Source organism: Fusarium fujikuroi, chromosome FFUJ_chr06 (genome assembly GCF_900079805.1).
Source record: "Fusarium fujikuroi IMI 58289 draft genome, chromosome FFUJ_chr06".
Taxonomy (NCBI): domain Eukaryota; kingdom Fungi; phylum Ascomycota; class Sordariomycetes; order Hypocreales; family Nectriaceae; genus Fusarium; species Fusarium fujikuroi.
In genome coordinates, this window is record NC_036627.1 from 900670 (window position 1) to 916981 (window position 16312).

A 16312-nucleotide genomic window follows, 5' to 3' on the forward strand; every position below is an offset into this window, starting at 1 on the left:
AGATCCGCCTCTGTCTGACTCCTGCCTCCCTATTACCCGCTCACGTCCGTTCTCAGCTCTCAGCTTTTCAGCTTCTCTCTTCTCTTCCTGCATTCAATCGATCTCTTCAGCCTGTTCTCGCAGTATCTCACCCCCACACTCACGCTCACACTGCAGCCCAAGAGGCCCCGATTGATTTATAAGCTGCTTTACAATCACTGCAGATCGACGCGGTTGTCAACGTTACTCAGATCGAGATGCCGGTAGCTCGTCATTCATGTGCAACATGTCGGCAAGTTTAAGCCCTCGAACCAATTGAAGCTTCTCTAACTTGTTCAGCCGCCTGAAGAGGAAATGCATGAGAGAGCTGCCATCTTGCTCCTTAGTACGGCTCAGAACTTGGGCAGATATAGCCTAAAACTGACGGCTTACAGTGTCGGCGCCTTGGCAAGAAATGTGAATATATAGAACTTCCTCCACCTCCAACTGCTCCTCCGCCAGATGGAACAAGTCAGCCGTCTCTATCAGAGCCCAATCAACCGTTTCCCTTGGCCTTCTTCTTGGATCCGGATCTCTTCACACCACTAACCACCAGCAATGCGTTAGCACCTGGGCCAAGAGTCGATCTGCAGCAGATTATAGCCAAGCACTTGGAATCAGATGACTTGCCAGTCCTCTATCACAATTACTTTGCTTCAGTGCATGAGTGGCTTCCCATGATTAGCAGAAAGCGTGTCACACATCCCGATCCTTTCAGTCAAGATGCTTGCCATGATCTACTACTTTTATGCATGAAAATATGCACGCTCAGACCCAATGGCCACCCTCCATCTCAGCACCCGTTGTACATGTTGGCAAAAACTCTATGTGCCGCCGCCGAAAGTGCAGGCCTAGTTTCACTTCGCCTAACTCAGTCCTTGGTGCTATTGGCTCTCTATGAAGCGTGCCAGGCTATATATCCTGCCTGCTACCTCACAATCAGTCGAGCGGCGAGACTGGGCATACTAATGAGTTGGCATGATAGAGATGCACAGCAGCTCTTCAAGTTTGCTGATTCCTGGTCTAAGCGAGAAGAACAGCGCCGGACATGGTGGACTATCTTTGTACTTGACAGGTAAGTCATAAATCCGCATTCTTCAGCCTCCCACCTGATGAAACTATGTTCAGATTCATCAGCATGGACACAAGTGGGCTACCATTTTCAGCTCCGGAGCCTTGCCCTGACGAGCTTCTGCCAGTCAACGACGAAGACTGGGTTTTGGGTAAGACAGTACCAAGCGAGCCACTGTATACAGCATGCTTCAGCTCTATCACAACCCTTGGCTCCTTTGCTAGGACATGCCAAGCAGCTCATATGCTCGGCAAGGTCATTACACACAAACATTTGAAAACCAAATCTTCGCACGATATCCTACATGTTGTCCAGGAAGCCCAGAGCCTTAATAGAGCACTAAACTCACTACAAATTTCTATTGAAGAACAATCCTTGAGCAACGTTTCTTCTTCTTCAGCATCCTCTCTGGCATGTGCTTCCGCCATTTGCATTAGTGCTCAAGCGCTCCTATACGGAGCTTATGGTTGTCCTGACGCGCCTGGAATAACAAGTCGAGAACGCTTGACACACGAAACAGAATTGCAAAGTATTAGCGTTCAAGGCCTGAGAGCACTAGGTAGTACTTTGACCCCTAAGCTGGCTCAGATTCAGTCAGATTGTCCTCTCCAAGCAAGATGTTTTTATACCGCTTGTAGTGCATGCTCATGGTTTATTCGGGAAGACAATGAGCCTCAGATGAAAGATGCTTTGGTGACTATTGTCGATGGTCTTAAAAGGCTATCCGAACGTTGGCCAATTGCGAGTAAGTACTTTAGACTTTGTTCCCTAGAGCGAACTGACGGTTTCCAAGCTGAGTACATTTCTCTTCTCGAACATGGTGGGATTCTGCGTCTCATCGATACCACCTCTGACATGGAAATCACGTCTTGAAGTCTAATGCTCCTTGGTATTTCAACCGACTCTCGAGTCGGTTGAGAAATCATGGGATGGGGCTCGATATGCTGTCCATCACAATGGCGAATGAGTCTACTGGCCTGACATCGACACCACGTGATATGGCTGGCCTCGGTTGATCTCCCAAACGTCATAAACCAGAATGTCATTTACGAGTCACGGTATTCTCCATCAACAAGGTCGGTGTAAGTTCATGAGTCGTCCAAAAGCATCAGGCAATTCTTAGCAATTGAGTTCGTCTAAGTGGGCCTGTCATTCTGCCTTTGGCTTAGCCTCCTCTCTCCGTTGCTGGGTCCGAAATCGGTGGATCACGTCTTTCTTTTCGCCTTTGGCACTGAAGAATTCTTCTTATAAACATCCTCTACCCAATTCGCCCTCCGTTGGTGGATCTCACAGGGCTCAAAGGCGCTATTGAAGCTCGAGCTTTCGTCAATTGAGCCGAGACTAACAGCAAACACACCCAACACGAGCGCCAATGCCTTCGAGCGAACGCCGGCGCCTTGAGGGTCACCAAGACTCTCGCTCTCACATTCACGATGGCGTGTTACACAATGAGACTTCGCCTTTGCTTCCAAGGATATCAGAAGTCAGCGAAAATGGCACCGCAAAGTCGTTGACCGACGTCAACAGCCTCTTGGCTGAGGCGAAACTACTATGCCAATACTCTCTCCCTTTGATCGCGACGTATCTGCTTCAGTATTCTTTTACTGTCATTACAACCATTGTCGCTGGTCGGTTGGGTGCCGAGGAATTGGCAGCTTCAAGTCTAGGCTTGACAACGATCAACATCATTGGATTCACCATCTTTGAGGGCATGGCCACGGCTCTCGACACATTGTGTGCGCAGGCCTACGGGTCAGGTCGCTATACCGGCGTTGGAATGCACATCCAACGGATGATCGTGTTTATGTCAATCGTCATGGTTCCTGTCGGGGCAATCTGGCTATGCTCGCACTGGATTCTGCCATTGCTCGTCCCTCAACGAAGCCTCGCCTTGAAAGCTGCCTCTTTCTTGCGTGTCAGTCTCGTCGGACTTCCCGGTTATGCATTTTTTGAAGCTGGTAAGAGGTTTCTTCAGGCGCAGGGTGAATTTGCCCCCGGGATGGTCATTCTCATCATTTGCGCTCCCGTCAATGCCTTTCTGAGTTGGTACTTCGCCGTCAAGCTCGACATGGGCCTTGATGGTGCTGCGTTCGGTCAAGCTCTTGCTAATAACCTTCGACCTGCGCTTCTTCTGTTGTATGTCGTGTTCATTGGAAAGAAGTCTCACCGATGCTGGGGCGGCTGGGATAGCCGGTCTGCATTTGCGTTCCGCGAATGGGGCCCTATGGTCCGGCTCTCTGTTGCAAGCACCGCTGTGAATCTTGCCGAGTGGCTCGCCTTTGAGATCCTCATGGTCAGCACCTCTTATCTCGGTACCCGCCACTTGGCCGCGCAAACAGTACTCAACACGCTGTCCATTGTTACATGGCACATACCGTTCTCGATCAGCGTCGCAGTCACCACTCGCTTCGGTCACCTGGTTGGTGCTGGCGCGCTCAAGGAAGCCCGACGTGCTGCAATTCTATACACCGGCGTCTTCACCGTGGTTGGTATCCTCGACGGCGCATTCTTGTATGTGTTGCGAAACCCACTCGCAGATATGTTCTCCGACGACAGTACTGTCAGAGAATTGGCCACGGGATCCATGGTTGCTGTGGCATGCTTCCAGGTCATCGACTCAATCATCTGTGGCACTAATGGTGTGTTGAGAGGTCTGGCAAAGCAATCCGTCGCTGCGTGGGTTGTGCTAGCAGTCAACTACCTTGCTGCCGTGCCATTTGCCATATGGCTCGAGCTGGGAAGCCCTGACCTCAAGCTCGACGGTCTTTGGATTGGACTTGGAAGTGGTATGGTCATTATTGCGATTATTGAATGTGTGTATATGAAGTGGATTAGCTGGCAGGATTGTGTAAACGACGTGAAGGAGAGAGAGGATGACGGAACATAGAATGTTTTCGTAAGGACTTTAAACCCGAACTACATAGACAAAAGTAATGCATCTTCCGTGGCTCTTTTCAGCCACATATCTCAGCTGAACAACACCTCAAGATGTAAAAGAACCCAATCTCAAAGATTTATTCAAGCCGACATCGCTTCATCACACTTTTGGTGCCTTCGTGACCGATCCCAAGGATTTTCAATCTCGCATCATTGAGAAGCTGATGCCACTGACTTTCAGTCCGCTCGCGATTCACCAACATGCCCATCATTGTCCAGTCAGTGCTCGTCTATAGCCAAGGAGCACCAACATCTCGCGGAGTAGTTTCATTGATAAGTAGTCGGGAGTATCCCTTTCTCACGGCTTCTAGGAGGTAGGCCAGGATGGGAACACACTTTGCATCAGGCCTGCTGTGAAGAATCAGGCGCATGAGATACGCCTTTTCTCCTTTGTACTCGAAGAGCTAAGGAGTGAAGAAGTCGTGGTGAGTAGCTCGATGATCTTGGGAAGTTCACCAGATGACTTAGCTTCTACCATGACTCGCAGAAGGTCTTGCCATACCAATCTTCTAGAGACCTTTTCTGAAACTAAACCTAATACTCATGACCAAGGTCATCACCAAGGTCAACCAGCCAAGGAGCAATATCGTTAGTATCCTCGCCCAGTCGTTCTTCATATGGATGGGCTAACTCCAGTCCATTGGGGCCTCGCCTTAGCCTAAGCGGCCATAAAACTGTTGAAACCTTTTCCCAGACTGACATTATCTCGGAGAATACTGAAGGGGTGCTTATCAGCCCTCAAGGAATATTGAACAGGAGAATGGTTGGTGTCGAGGGGAACTCGATAGTTTGTCTGGGACAAGAACCCAGAAAGACCCTGGAACTTTGGAATCATGCCTTCGGAGCTGCATGTAAGGCCGCCTTTCATTGTTGGCTCCCTAGTTCACATGGAGAATGGTGTATCGACATATTACTCTTGACCGACTTCTTTGATAATGTCATGGGCAACCAAATGCTTCAGAGCTCGAGTAACCATGGTACAATCAACCAGAACAACCCCCAACTACTGGAGACTAAAGAATACATACAAACTAATACAAGATCGGCTTTAGAGCCAGACATCTCGACTGCTAACTGCTTTGTGGCTCTTCTCCAAGCTTCAAGTGTTCCCAATTTAAAGAGTTTTTAAAGAGCAGCAGTCCGAGCTGGTTTCGCCCTAGCCAGTTCTCACAAGCTTCTCTCCTGGTTATTCTAGCTCCTGGATGAGAGCACTGGCTGTAGCTAACATAATCTGTCTGGAGGTTTCATCTCCTGTTTTTGTAAAGTGCTTACTATCTATCTACTGCTAGATATTCAAGAACTGAGGCTTACATGTTGAAACTTGAGAACAGATTTTAGAGTAGAGCAACAGAAAGGCACTTGATTCTCATCTATTTCATGAGTACATGTTTATGTGAAATGGGGTACAGAGGCAGCTACCGTGAGATCTGATGATGTTCATCGTGGTTAGCGTTAGCTTGCCGTAAGCCTCATACCATCATACAGAGCAGGCATTCCTTATTGCATTTAGATCATTATATTGGCGAGAAACGCTTTTCATCTTATTCGGGTCATTTGCTTAATCCCTAAGTTGGCCAATCACCAAACCTGTAATGAATATTACGTGATCTTACAATGTTCCCTTCATACTTCATTTTCATGAATAGTGATAGTCACTACGTAAAGATACGAGGAAAGCAGTTACTGATGAGTATTACTTATAAAGCTTAGAGGCTTATATCTCACGGTCTGAGCCTGAGAATTAAAGCCACGCTTTGTGTGTGACGGGTTCACTGTTTGAATTTCGATTCATGGTTGGTGAACCTGCAAGATCAAGATATCTAACACAAAGGCAAAGTGGCTTTATATCAGCTAGTTAAAGACATTTGTGAAGACTAGATCTCATAGAGCACGGAGTACGTTGATGGATATGCGGACAGATATATATCAATTCCTTCAGCTTCCATCATCATTTGCTTCTGGACTGGTTTTAACATAAAGCCAACCCGACATAAGAGCTCATTGAACAGCTGGGAAGTTGCAATTTATAGTTCAAGACGATAAGTATATTATTCTTTGCACGCGTAGCGTCTAATTTGACTGCTTGATACGTTGTCATAGTAAGGCTCCATTGAAATTCCATGTGGCTGTGTAATAACTCAGACTCCAGCTTCCTTAGTGAATGGACAGCACTGTAGGGGAAAGTCCCGGTTTTGCGCGGCTGTATCAAGACATTTCTCGGCTGTTGGTTGGGGATATGTCATTTGGTCGTCGTGATTAAAAACGCCGTAGGGAGGGACAAGTGATGGAATGTACGTCAGAGTCTGTGCGACTTGTTGGTTGTAGTGAAACCAACGACGAACTAATTTAATTGTCCTTGCTATTTTCCAGGGCGAAAAGAATGACGATGCAAGGTCGTTGTTCCATTAAACTTGAGGTTCAAGGGAGATGCTGGCTCTGATGTCATAGGTCACGTTGGACCCTGACCCTTATCTTGGAGAGATTAACCAACAACTAACATGGATGAAGACACTTGGACCTGGGCACAGACAAACAATGGAACATGACAGTCAATCAATGATTTAGTTGAAACTTAGGATCTAGGTTGAGGCGGTTAACGGAAGTGCCAACTCACCCTCAATTCAGCCTCAAGTTACGGATACACTGCAGTGCAATCACACTATCACAGCCTATAACTTTCTCACTCACTCACTCACAACGTGTAATGTTACTTGGCCAACACGCCAACATATGTATGCACAAGACGTTGGACCTGCAGGGGCTACAACTAAGTTAGTCAGGGGTAAACTGATCGTCTTGGTTGAATGTTTCTCTGATCTCGAGAACCGCATTCCAGTTGATCTGCAATAAACAGGCTTCATGCCTGTTGTTGTCCAGTTCGATACAGAACTATAGCCTACCCTGAATCAAATCTGGTATTCGTCATGGCCTTGCGCTTGTTGTCTCGCTTCACTCTCCCTTTCAATTCCGTTTAGCTCCCTCCCCCCTCGACGTGGCTTTGAAAGGTGGATCCTCCACAAGGACCCTGTCCGCTGTTCAGTCCAAGCCTGTCCAATTCATCGTCATCCTTGCCCAAACTTGATTGAATCACTCGAATGGACCCGTCATCACTGCCCACTTTTGCCAAATCAATTCTCCTCCACTTGGAGCTAAGCAAAGGGAAACACTCTACCTGCAGCAGCAATTGACCGTGTCTCATCAAACGATACCTCACCAATGACCCTGTGTAGAAAGACTCGTCTCGTCTCATATTTCCTCCCTCAATCAATCACGCACGACTCAGGAAGAATTCTCCTCCTCCTTCTACTCCTTTCCCCTTTTCAGCTCGTAATTTTGAGCAATGGCAATAGACTCCAAACGAGACGAGACCCAAGAGCCTGGTCAAACACGAGGCCCAGGCCTGGCTCTGGGTTGGGCTGGACTGGAACTGGAACTGGAACCTTGGCGATAACCCACTGAAGCCTTTCCACTAAAATCTCGGCCTAGCTTCTGTAGGTCTGCTACTGTACATAGCCTCAGCTGCCAAAGAGAACGAGCCCCCCCGGATGGGCGCTGGAACGGCCCCTGCCTTTAAATCGCTAGCGCACGGGCTCGCACTGAACGCGCATCCCGTTAGCTCGTTTTCTCGATAAGGTCTACTTCGCTCTCAAGTATCGATAAATCGACCACCGCAGCAACCGTGAGCATTGGCTATTCCCAACAAGCATTAACTCATCGGCAAGCGCCTGCGATGTGATAGCGTGGCGTCAGCAGACGGTTCGTGGCGCAGGCGGTTCCCCTAAGAGTTTGGTTGGAGGAGCCAAGGCCCCGACCCCATCGCGTCTCTTCTTCCCTGCTAGTTTTCTGCTGTATGACTGGTCAGCATCAAAGAGGTACATGCCTTGGGCGTATCTGCACTGACTGATGCTCCTTCCATCAGCGAGTCGAGATTGGAAAGACGGAGTGAGGCGAAAAGCAAGGGGAACATGCAAGAAGGCGCGATTCATGATGCGCATCTACCAATCTGAACTGAACCCTTCTTGCCTTTCCCTGGATAAGGTATCTTATCTTATTTCTGAATAAAAGTACCTCAGGTATCTCGGATTGTCTATTCTATTTTTTGCTTCGTCTGCATCATTACATCGTCAAACGACTTTCCCAAACGACTCCACCTCCCAATTACGATCCGCGACCGATACGATACGACACGACTTCTGGGACTTTGTCGGATTAGGATCCATCTCCATCTCACAAGCTTGCGGAGAACCAGGGACCGCGGCCGCCCGTGCTACACTGCTACCGTACGCTTCGGTTCAGTACGGACTACGGACGGTACCTTACCATACAATACCCACGTATTCGTACATACTACTAGGATCTCTCTCTCTCATTTTCCCTCTCGTCTTTCTCTCTGCTCATCTTACGCTCTTCGTGCCTGCTGCCAGAGCTGGCAACAGTATTCGAATTAAACAAGCCACAGCATTTCTCGACCCTATCAACCCGTCGGCTCCTCAGAGCCTGTGGAACGTGGCTCATCTTGTCTTAGGCCCCGAGGTCTCACAGTCACTCGCTCCGCTCGGATCTCTCACTTATCTCGCCGCCCTCCAGCTCCAGCTACAGCTGCAGCTCCCGTCCGTCGTCTCCCCGTTTGACACTCACAGCCGTTTCCCTCACTGGATTGGACTGGCTTGTCACTCGTCGGCTCCGGAGGGTCCGCCCATCTCTCTCTCCATTCCCTCTCCAAACTCTCTGAGGGATTGACTTTTCCACGTCTGGTCGGTCTCGCAACGGACTTGTCGTCTCATCTTGACCTGTCACGCCAGGTCAGGTCACGTCTTTCTCTGCCCGGGCCGAGAGCACAGGACGTATTCAACTGGCACACATACGCCCGATCACAATGGACTCGTACGTTGCCATCATTGCCATCTTGAATTCTTGACTCAGGATACCTCCGTTCTCCGCACCCGCTTGCACCTTCTTCTCTCGTTCCGTCACACATACTCTCCAGCCCGAACTCTATCACCAGACTTGGCCACCACATCTTGTTGGCTTCGAGCTTACGCGTTGTAGATTTATTCCAATGTCCGCCGCAGCCGCCGGCTGGGGCCAACCACTCGCGACAAAATCGCCAGCTTCTCGGCGGTCATTAGGTCATTTTCGATCTCTCTCCTCCATCGCAGCGACCCCTAGCTACCACCCTCGAACACCTTCGCTCACTCCCGACCACACCCCGATCAAATCTTCGTCCTCGACACACCTACCGATTGTCTCACCGAACCCGCCTACAGATTTTGGAGATGAGATGAGCACAATACCTGATCCTCGAAGTCGTGCAATGAGCCCTGCCGATGACAGCGGTGTCGCGACTCCCAGTCATCACCCCGATCTGAATGACGAAGTCGCCACCCTCAGTAATAAGCTCATCAACGCCATTAATCACCAAACCATCCTGGACGACTCTTTATCCGCCGCTCGCCACGAACTTGATGCCGCACGGGAACGAATTCGCATGCTCGAGACTCAAAATGCCTCACAACGCGAAATGTTGGCTGGTGACGTATGGGTTCGCAAGCACACCGTTGAGGACGAAAAGAAGGTTTGGCAGGCCAAGGTTACCGCGGAACGTCAAAAGCGAATTGACACAGAAATGGAAAAGAAGAAGATTGAGCAGGAGCTCGAGAATCTTACAGCCGCATTGTTTGAGGAAGCAAACAAGATGGTGATTGCTGCCAAGGAAGAGGCCAAGGCTGATCATGAGGCTCTTCAACGCAAGAATGACCAGCTCAAGTCTCAGCTTGCCGATACTGAGAGCATTCTAAAATCTCAACAGGAGCAACTCGTCGAGCTCAAGAACGTTATGGAACATATGGCTTCAGAACGAGGAGATCATAATAACCCCACTGCTCCCTCTTCTCCCGGCTTGACGAAACCTGATACGCGTGACGATCTTCGATCTTCAACTGAGGAGCCTGCTGCTTCACTCTGGACCGCTTCCGTCGAGCCTGCTCACCCGACCAGCTTCTCGCATCTTCTCCAACCCGTTCTGCGAACCGATTTGTCGTCTTATGACGATTTTCTTATACTCGCACGGACTTCTCGAAATCGCCCTGGCAGCCGCGTTTCTTCAGGTTCTGTCGGTGCTCTGAATGCTCTAACTGGCTTTGGACTTGGTGGTTCGATATCGAGTGCCCATCCCTCCAACGCCTCAACTACCTCACTTGGCACACCTATCGCGGGGGCCGGAAGTGCACCCCAGTCTCCCAACACACCGGCCTCAACCGTCAGTGCTGCTTCAAATGCGTCAGCCACCCCTCTGCCGAGCTTGAAGGAAACAAAGTTTTACAAGCGAGTTTTAGCTGAAGATATCGAACCTACACTTCGTCTAGATATGGCTCCAGGCTTGTCATGGCTGGCTCGTCGATCCGTTATCGCCGCCATCGCTGACGGATCTCTGGTGGTTGAGCCTGTACCAACCACTGGCAGTCTTGTGGCACTGACAAAGCCGCAATTTTACCCATGTGCACTCTGCGGTGATTCACGCAAGGACCCTCAGTATTTACGAAACCATCGATTCAGAACGAGTGAGACTGATTCCGCTCAACGGCATCCGTTGTGCAAGTACTGCCTGACTCGTGTGCGGTCGACTTGTGACTTCTTGGGCTTCTTGCGTATGGTTAAGGATGGTCATTGGCGAGCGGACAATGAGGATCACGAGAAGGCTGCCTGGGAGGAGAGTGTACGACTGAGGGAGCAGATGTTCTGGTCTCGCATTGGAGGTGGTGTTATTCCATGCATCCCGGCGCCTCTCTCTGTCGATATAGAAAAGAGCCCGCGTAACAGCCATGACGGCAGTGTGAGGTCTGACCATCTCGAAGTTCCTGGCTTTCAAACACCACCGATGACAATAGAACGGACACGAAGCGATACAACCAAGAGTGGCCCAATCGAGGAGCCACACACACCTCCTATGCAAACTGATGGAGCCAGGAGCGTGCGCAGCTCCGTCCAGAGTCTCGATGTGAAGAGCAACTCTGGTTCGGAAGAAACGAAGCGTCTATCTATCACGATTCCGACTACGGATTAAGAACCCCACATCCTTCAAAGTCCCTTGGAGTCGATGATATCGACGCCACTGTGGACTTTGTGTATGACTATGTATACTCTTTTGGGCTACAGGATCGCATGCATTGTTTTTGGATTGCACCTTTTCGTTGCTAACTACTATGGGCTGGTGGGATCAAATATTATGAGCTCAGGGGATGATGGATCGGCCCCTAATATTTCCTTTTTGAACGAATATGGCACGGAAATTGGATGGATGGAAGGATTGGAAGCAAGCAATCATTTGGTCGTTTATGGACTGCGTGGGTTCTTCTCAGATGGGAATTTCATTGCTGGCGTTTGATGGAAATATGCGCATCATTCATTCGGGGCGGCGCAACGACATGGGAAATGGGCCTTTCTTTTTGGAATGACGTACTTGTCCTTTGCTATTTCTTGTTATTCAGAGCGTTCATGATTGAGTTGCTGATATTGCGCAACAAGAGCGCACAATACGCAGGCATGCCTCGGCATTCTTACACAATAGATTACTCAAGGCCGTCAAGCATGCCCTCTGACGATGCCCTTTAGTTGTAGTAGTAATAGATATGATACCAACTACGACTTGTCCTTTGTAACACTCTGTTAACTAAATTAAACCCTCGGCCCGATGGACTAGGTTCTTGAGGCTTGCAGTAATCAAGCTGTAACAGGAACACTACGATTATTCATTCATCACTACAAATTATACAAGACTCAAACTTTAGCATGAAAATGTATTATGTGATAAATGTGTACATCGCTGCCAATCGTACCGATGCCACAGTGTTACCCTCGACATAAGCCAACAAATGAGAGCACGTCATTGCTAGACGTTCTGGTTCTGGTTCTGGTTCCACGTAACCTCGTCTCCTCCTTCTTTTTAGATGTTTTCTATAATATCTCATTTTCAGAACAAGACATTGCTTTCTCCTTTCCAGCCTTCTAATATCAGACCACTAGGGATCTTCCCACCCTCCCTCCATAAGTCGTAAGTGATAGAGTACATGATGTTACATGAATTGTGGCGAGATTTAAATGAGGTCAGTCGTAGAGCAAAGGAAGGGTCATTAGTGACCTGGAAATGTTGCTGGGCGAGACAGAGGCCTGTGGCACTCTACAGCTCTTCCTTGACGGTGGCATCCTGCTGGTTCTCACTCGCAGGCTTAGCCTTGGCCTCTTCAGCCTCCTTCTCACCATCCTTGCTGGCAGCCACATCTTGAGGAGCGGCGGCACCTTCATCCTTGCCCTTAACGGTCTCGCTGTTGACACCCTCAACGTCGGGGTGAGGAGGAGCCACACCAGCCAGGTTCTGGTCCCAGCCCTCAGCAGGCTCTTGGACTTCATTGCCCTGTTCATCAACAACGCGTGTCTTGGTCTCGTACTTGGTCTTGAACTCAACCTTGCCCTCAAGAGCTTTGACCTCCTCGGGGTCAAGGAGGTTGCCATCCTGGTCACGGTACTCAACCTTCTCCTCCTTAGCAACGACTCGGTGCTCAACCTGGGCCTGGTCAGGAGCAGGGGGAGCTCCAGAGATGACAGCCTCTTCCTGTTTCTGGGAGACAGGGGCCTCCTCCTGCTTAGGCTCAACGTTCTTGGCTGCTGAGGTGGTGGGGACTACAGATGAGCTGATGGAGGGGACCTCGCTGTACTTGTCATACTGTGAATGATGTCAGTCAAGGCTCATATCTTGTCAAGGTTCGCGGTGAAACTCACGCTATCATAAAAGGTGTTGCAGTCAAAGTCCCAGGTGTTGAAAAGTTTCATGCGCCTGCAGTCGGCCTTGGTCCAGGGGCTTCCGTAGGCAAGGGGAGAGTAGAGCATGAAGACGGCAGCCGACAGGACAAGGAATGAGACAGTAGCAATACGGTTGATCAAAGCGGTATCACGAGCACCAGCTCCGGGGATGCGGGCAGTGGCGTAGTCAAAGAGCTGGCACAAAGCAATGATCGCAAAGTAGAGAGCAGGGAAATAGTGATGAAGGAAAAGTTGACGCTGCATCAGGTAGAAGGGGAAGTAGTGCAGAGCCCAGCCAAGAACTGAAGTACCAATCTCGTAGTCGAACCGCTTGAAGGTGGTGTTGGAGTAGTCATTGCAGCTGCGCTGCCAGCGGAGAACAGCAATAGCTTTAAAGACGACCCAGATGGCAACCGCAACGCTGGAAGACCACCAAATGATGGGGTTTCCGAGGAGATAAACCTGCTTATGCTGACGACCCCAGAAGTTGATACCACGGCGGAGAATGGGCCACGACTCAGGGCGAGAATCCCAGGCGTGAGAGTCTGTGAGACCGGCGTTTGTTCGCCACATGACCTTCTGAAGCTCCCAGAACTTGCCAAAGAAACCGGGATTGCGGTAGTTGACCTTCTCGACATCGCCCTGCAATTGAGGGTGAGAGTTGCCCTCGATATACCACAGACTGTTAGGAAGAGTTCCGCCTCGGGCGCAAGTAACTTCCTGTTGCTCAGAGGCCCAGTCAGGGAGCTTGACCTTGTGGGAGAACAGAACACAGCCAGTCATGACGTGAACAAGACGGAACTTGGATTCGATAGTACGAAGACGCTCCTTTGCAACAGATCCATACGTCTTCTTCTTCACAATCTCAACACGGAAGAAATCGTTGGCATCTCCTTCAAATCCTTCGTAACCGTAGGCAGAAACCTCATTTTGCCAGTCGGCCTCAGTAATAGGTGGGCGAACGTCATGAGAGTGAAGGCGGCGATGAGTGGGACCATGGTAAAGACGAAGAACGGTACCGTCGGTGATGTACTGAGGCTCAGGAAGGGCGTCCCAGGCCTTGGTGCCATTGATGGGCTGGCCATCAATTCCAAGAGGCTGAGTCTGGTTCTCAAGGAGCCACACGTTGTTGTCGTCCTTGTGAGGGTACAGGGTGATCTGCTGCTGCTTGCTACCGGTAGGGTACATGAGAGGATGAGAGTGGAGGTAACCACCCTGAGTGTTGACATGGCGGATGGTGACACGGCTGCCCATGATGACATCGGCGGGAACATCCTTCATACGCTTGTTGTTGAGAGTGGCCTGGAACTCGGAGCTCATGAAGCCATCACCGTCACCAGGGTTCTTGAGGCAGACGAAGTGGATGGCGAACATGGCCATGTAGAAGGTGAGAGGAATGATGATTAGACAGAAGACACGAGCCATAAAGTGCTTTGTGAAAAGACGCTGTTCATTTGTTAGTAACCATGTTCGTATGCGTATATTAATCAATTTCTTACCATGGACACGTTCTTGTTGTCACCGAGAAGGACCCAAAGTTGAAGAAGAGTGAGGGATCCCACCCAAGCAATGGTGAAGAGTCCAACCCACTTGATGCTGACGGTAATACCCAGGCCAAGACCAGTAAGAACAAGCCAGAACCACCAGCTCAGTTGGAAAGCCTTGGAAGGGCCAAGCTCGTGCTGGTTGGTGAAGCAAGAAAAGGAGAGGACGGTGAAAGCGGTCGCGGCGACAAGAGGCGAATCGAGAAGGATGAGACGAGCCTGGGTAAGAAGACCGTTCTCTGTAGAAAATTAGCATCAGACTCTCCGAGCCACTTGAAGGGCCAGGAGAGATACGAACCGAAGATGATCAGGCCAGCTCCCATGGTAGCAGTCATTGTGCGGCAACCAACAGCCTTGAGAGTAAAGAACATGCAGGGAACCAAGAGAATTCCGCAGATGGCAGGAAACATTCGCATTGCAACATAGGGAACACCAGGCTCAATGTAGTCCTTGCCAATCTCCTTAAAGTCGAAGCTTCCATCAAATCCAGCAAGCCACCCGGTAAGGGCAATGAGCATCTTGGCCAGGGGAGGGTGAACGTCCATGAAGAACTTGCCCTTGATATACTTTGTAGCAAAGCCACCGAAGCTTGATATATGAGTTAGCGCATTGATGAAATAGACGGGGTGGAAGCTGCAATAGAGCTTCAGCTGGCTGGGGGGACGCACTGGACCTCGTCAAAGACAACGCTTGTGGGCTGATAGATCTTGTACACACGAACGAGGGTAGCAACGAGGATGAGGGCCAAGGCTACCCAATAGTCGGAGAGGGGGAGGAGGAAGACATCATTATCCTCAACACCATCTGACTGGTACGAAGTGTTCTTGGTGTCCTTGGACTTGGACTTGTTCTTGGACTTGGTGGTGACAGCAGTGGTCTGCGGCTGAGGAGGAGGAGGAGCTGCAAAAGGTTGCTGCTTCTCGGTCACAGGCGTCGGGGCCTTGACTGGCGGTTGGGGACTCTTGCCCCTCGTACGAGCCATGGTAATCAGGTATCAATCAATATAGAATTCGAGTCGATTCGATCGCTAGAGGGCGCTATGTCCAAATCGTTCGTTCGATGTAACGAGAGTTGACGAAGAAGAGCTATAACAGAGACCGGGAGGATCTAGAGATACCTCATCGATAGCCGGTACTTGACTAAACAGAAAGCGAACAAGAATGAAAATGGAAAGGAAAAAGGGACCCAAAACACAATCGCAGACCGCCGTTATGATATGGATATCAACGGACGATAGGCGATGTAAAAAAAAGCCTGGGGGGAAGAAGAATGGACGTTGGGCGATAGTTTGCAAGGAGTAAGAAAATAAAAAGGGAAGTGGGCAAAAGAGGGATGATGAAGCTTCAGGGGATATTTTAGCACCACCTCAGCTAGCAATGACCTTATGCGGGCTGAGACTGCACCTATAAATGGTGATAGGTAAATTGATGGTTGCAGTACGATACGAGCAGTCGCGTCCAGCGTCGTACCCGTTTCTATCCACTCGGGGCTCTTGGAGAAAAAAGTTGTAGCTACAGTGGCCTCTTCGGTTCGTTCCTGTCTGTTTCTGACCTCCCATCTAACAGGACATGTCAGCGTCAGCCCAGTGGATGCTCTTCCTAACATCCCTTTACCCCTGCAGCGAATCAAACCCGGCCCCGGCCGTGAAGATCCCCTGGCGTCCCCGCAGCGCTAGGCTCAGAACAGAGCTTCAGCAGGCGCCATTAGACCTGTAGACATCAACCATTGGCGATAGCTCTCTGAGGGCAGCTCGACTGGTTTCAGCTCCCGCAAATGTGTTTGGCATTCGAGATCTACAATGGCTTGTCATGAGGCTTCTGTCAGTGAATCATAACTGCCTTGTTTCCGACCTCATGCCTCTCTACCTTATCTCTGTATCAGGAACAATACAGTGCCTCGAGAGTCTTGATAGATGTAGCCACTGCAGCCATACAGGGGCCGGCTC

The 16312-nt window shown here is 49.9% G+C and overlaps 5 protein-coding genes; 3 read left to right on the plus strand and 2 right to left on the minus strand.

The window, feature by feature from the left end:
- Positions 1 to 236: 236 nt before the first annotated feature.
- Positions 237 to 1963, plus strand: FFUJ_05631 (related to Zn(II)Cys6 transcriptional activator; the record flags this gene model as incomplete). XM_023578864.1 has 4 exons in its annotated part: positions 237 to 242; positions 414 to 1093; positions 1147 to 1835; positions 1884 to 1963. The coding sequence occupies 4 exons, from the start codon at positions 237 to 239 to the stop codon at positions 1961 to 1963; spliced, it is 1455 nt and encodes a 484-aa protein (XP_023432812.1).
- A 499-nt stretch (positions 1964 to 2462) lies between these two features.
- On the plus strand, positions 2463 to 3977 carry FFUJ_05632 (related to ethionine resistance protein; the record flags this gene model as incomplete). Its single annotated transcript, XM_023578865.1, has 1 exon — positions 2463 to 3977. The coding sequence occupies one exon, from the start codon at positions 2463 to 2465 to the stop codon at positions 3975 to 3977; it is 1515 nt and encodes a 504-aa protein (XP_023431805.1).
- Positions 3978 to 4257: 280 nt separating this feature from the next.
- Positions 4258 to 4895, minus strand: FFUJ_05633 (uncharacterized protein; the record flags this gene model as incomplete). XM_023578866.1 has 2 exons in its annotated part: positions 4258 to 4431; positions 4728 to 4895. 2 exons carry the CDS (start codon positions 4893 to 4895, stop codon positions 4258 to 4260), a joined length of 342 nt encoding a protein of 113 aa, XP_023431806.1.
- Positions 4896 to 9086: 4191 nt separating this feature from the next.
- On the plus strand, positions 9087 to 11090 carry FFUJ_05634 (related to protein transport protein; the record flags this gene model as incomplete). Its single annotated transcript, XM_023578867.1, has 1 exon — positions 9087 to 11090. One exon carries the CDS (start codon positions 9087 to 9089, stop codon positions 11088 to 11090), a length of 2004 nt encoding a protein of 667 aa, XP_023431807.1.
- Positions 11091 to 12203: 1113 nt separating this feature from the next.
- FFUJ_05635 (related to dolichyl-phosphate-mannose-protein mannosyltransferase) lies at positions 12204 to 15349 on the minus strand (the record flags this gene model as incomplete). XM_023578868.1 has 5 exons in its annotated part: positions 12204 to 12746; positions 12803 to 14269; positions 14323 to 14606; positions 14666 to 14955; positions 15036 to 15349. 5 exons carry the CDS (start codon positions 15347 to 15349, stop codon positions 12204 to 12206), a joined length of 2898 nt encoding a protein of 965 aa, XP_023431808.1.
- Positions 15350 to 16312: the final 963 nt, after the last annotated feature.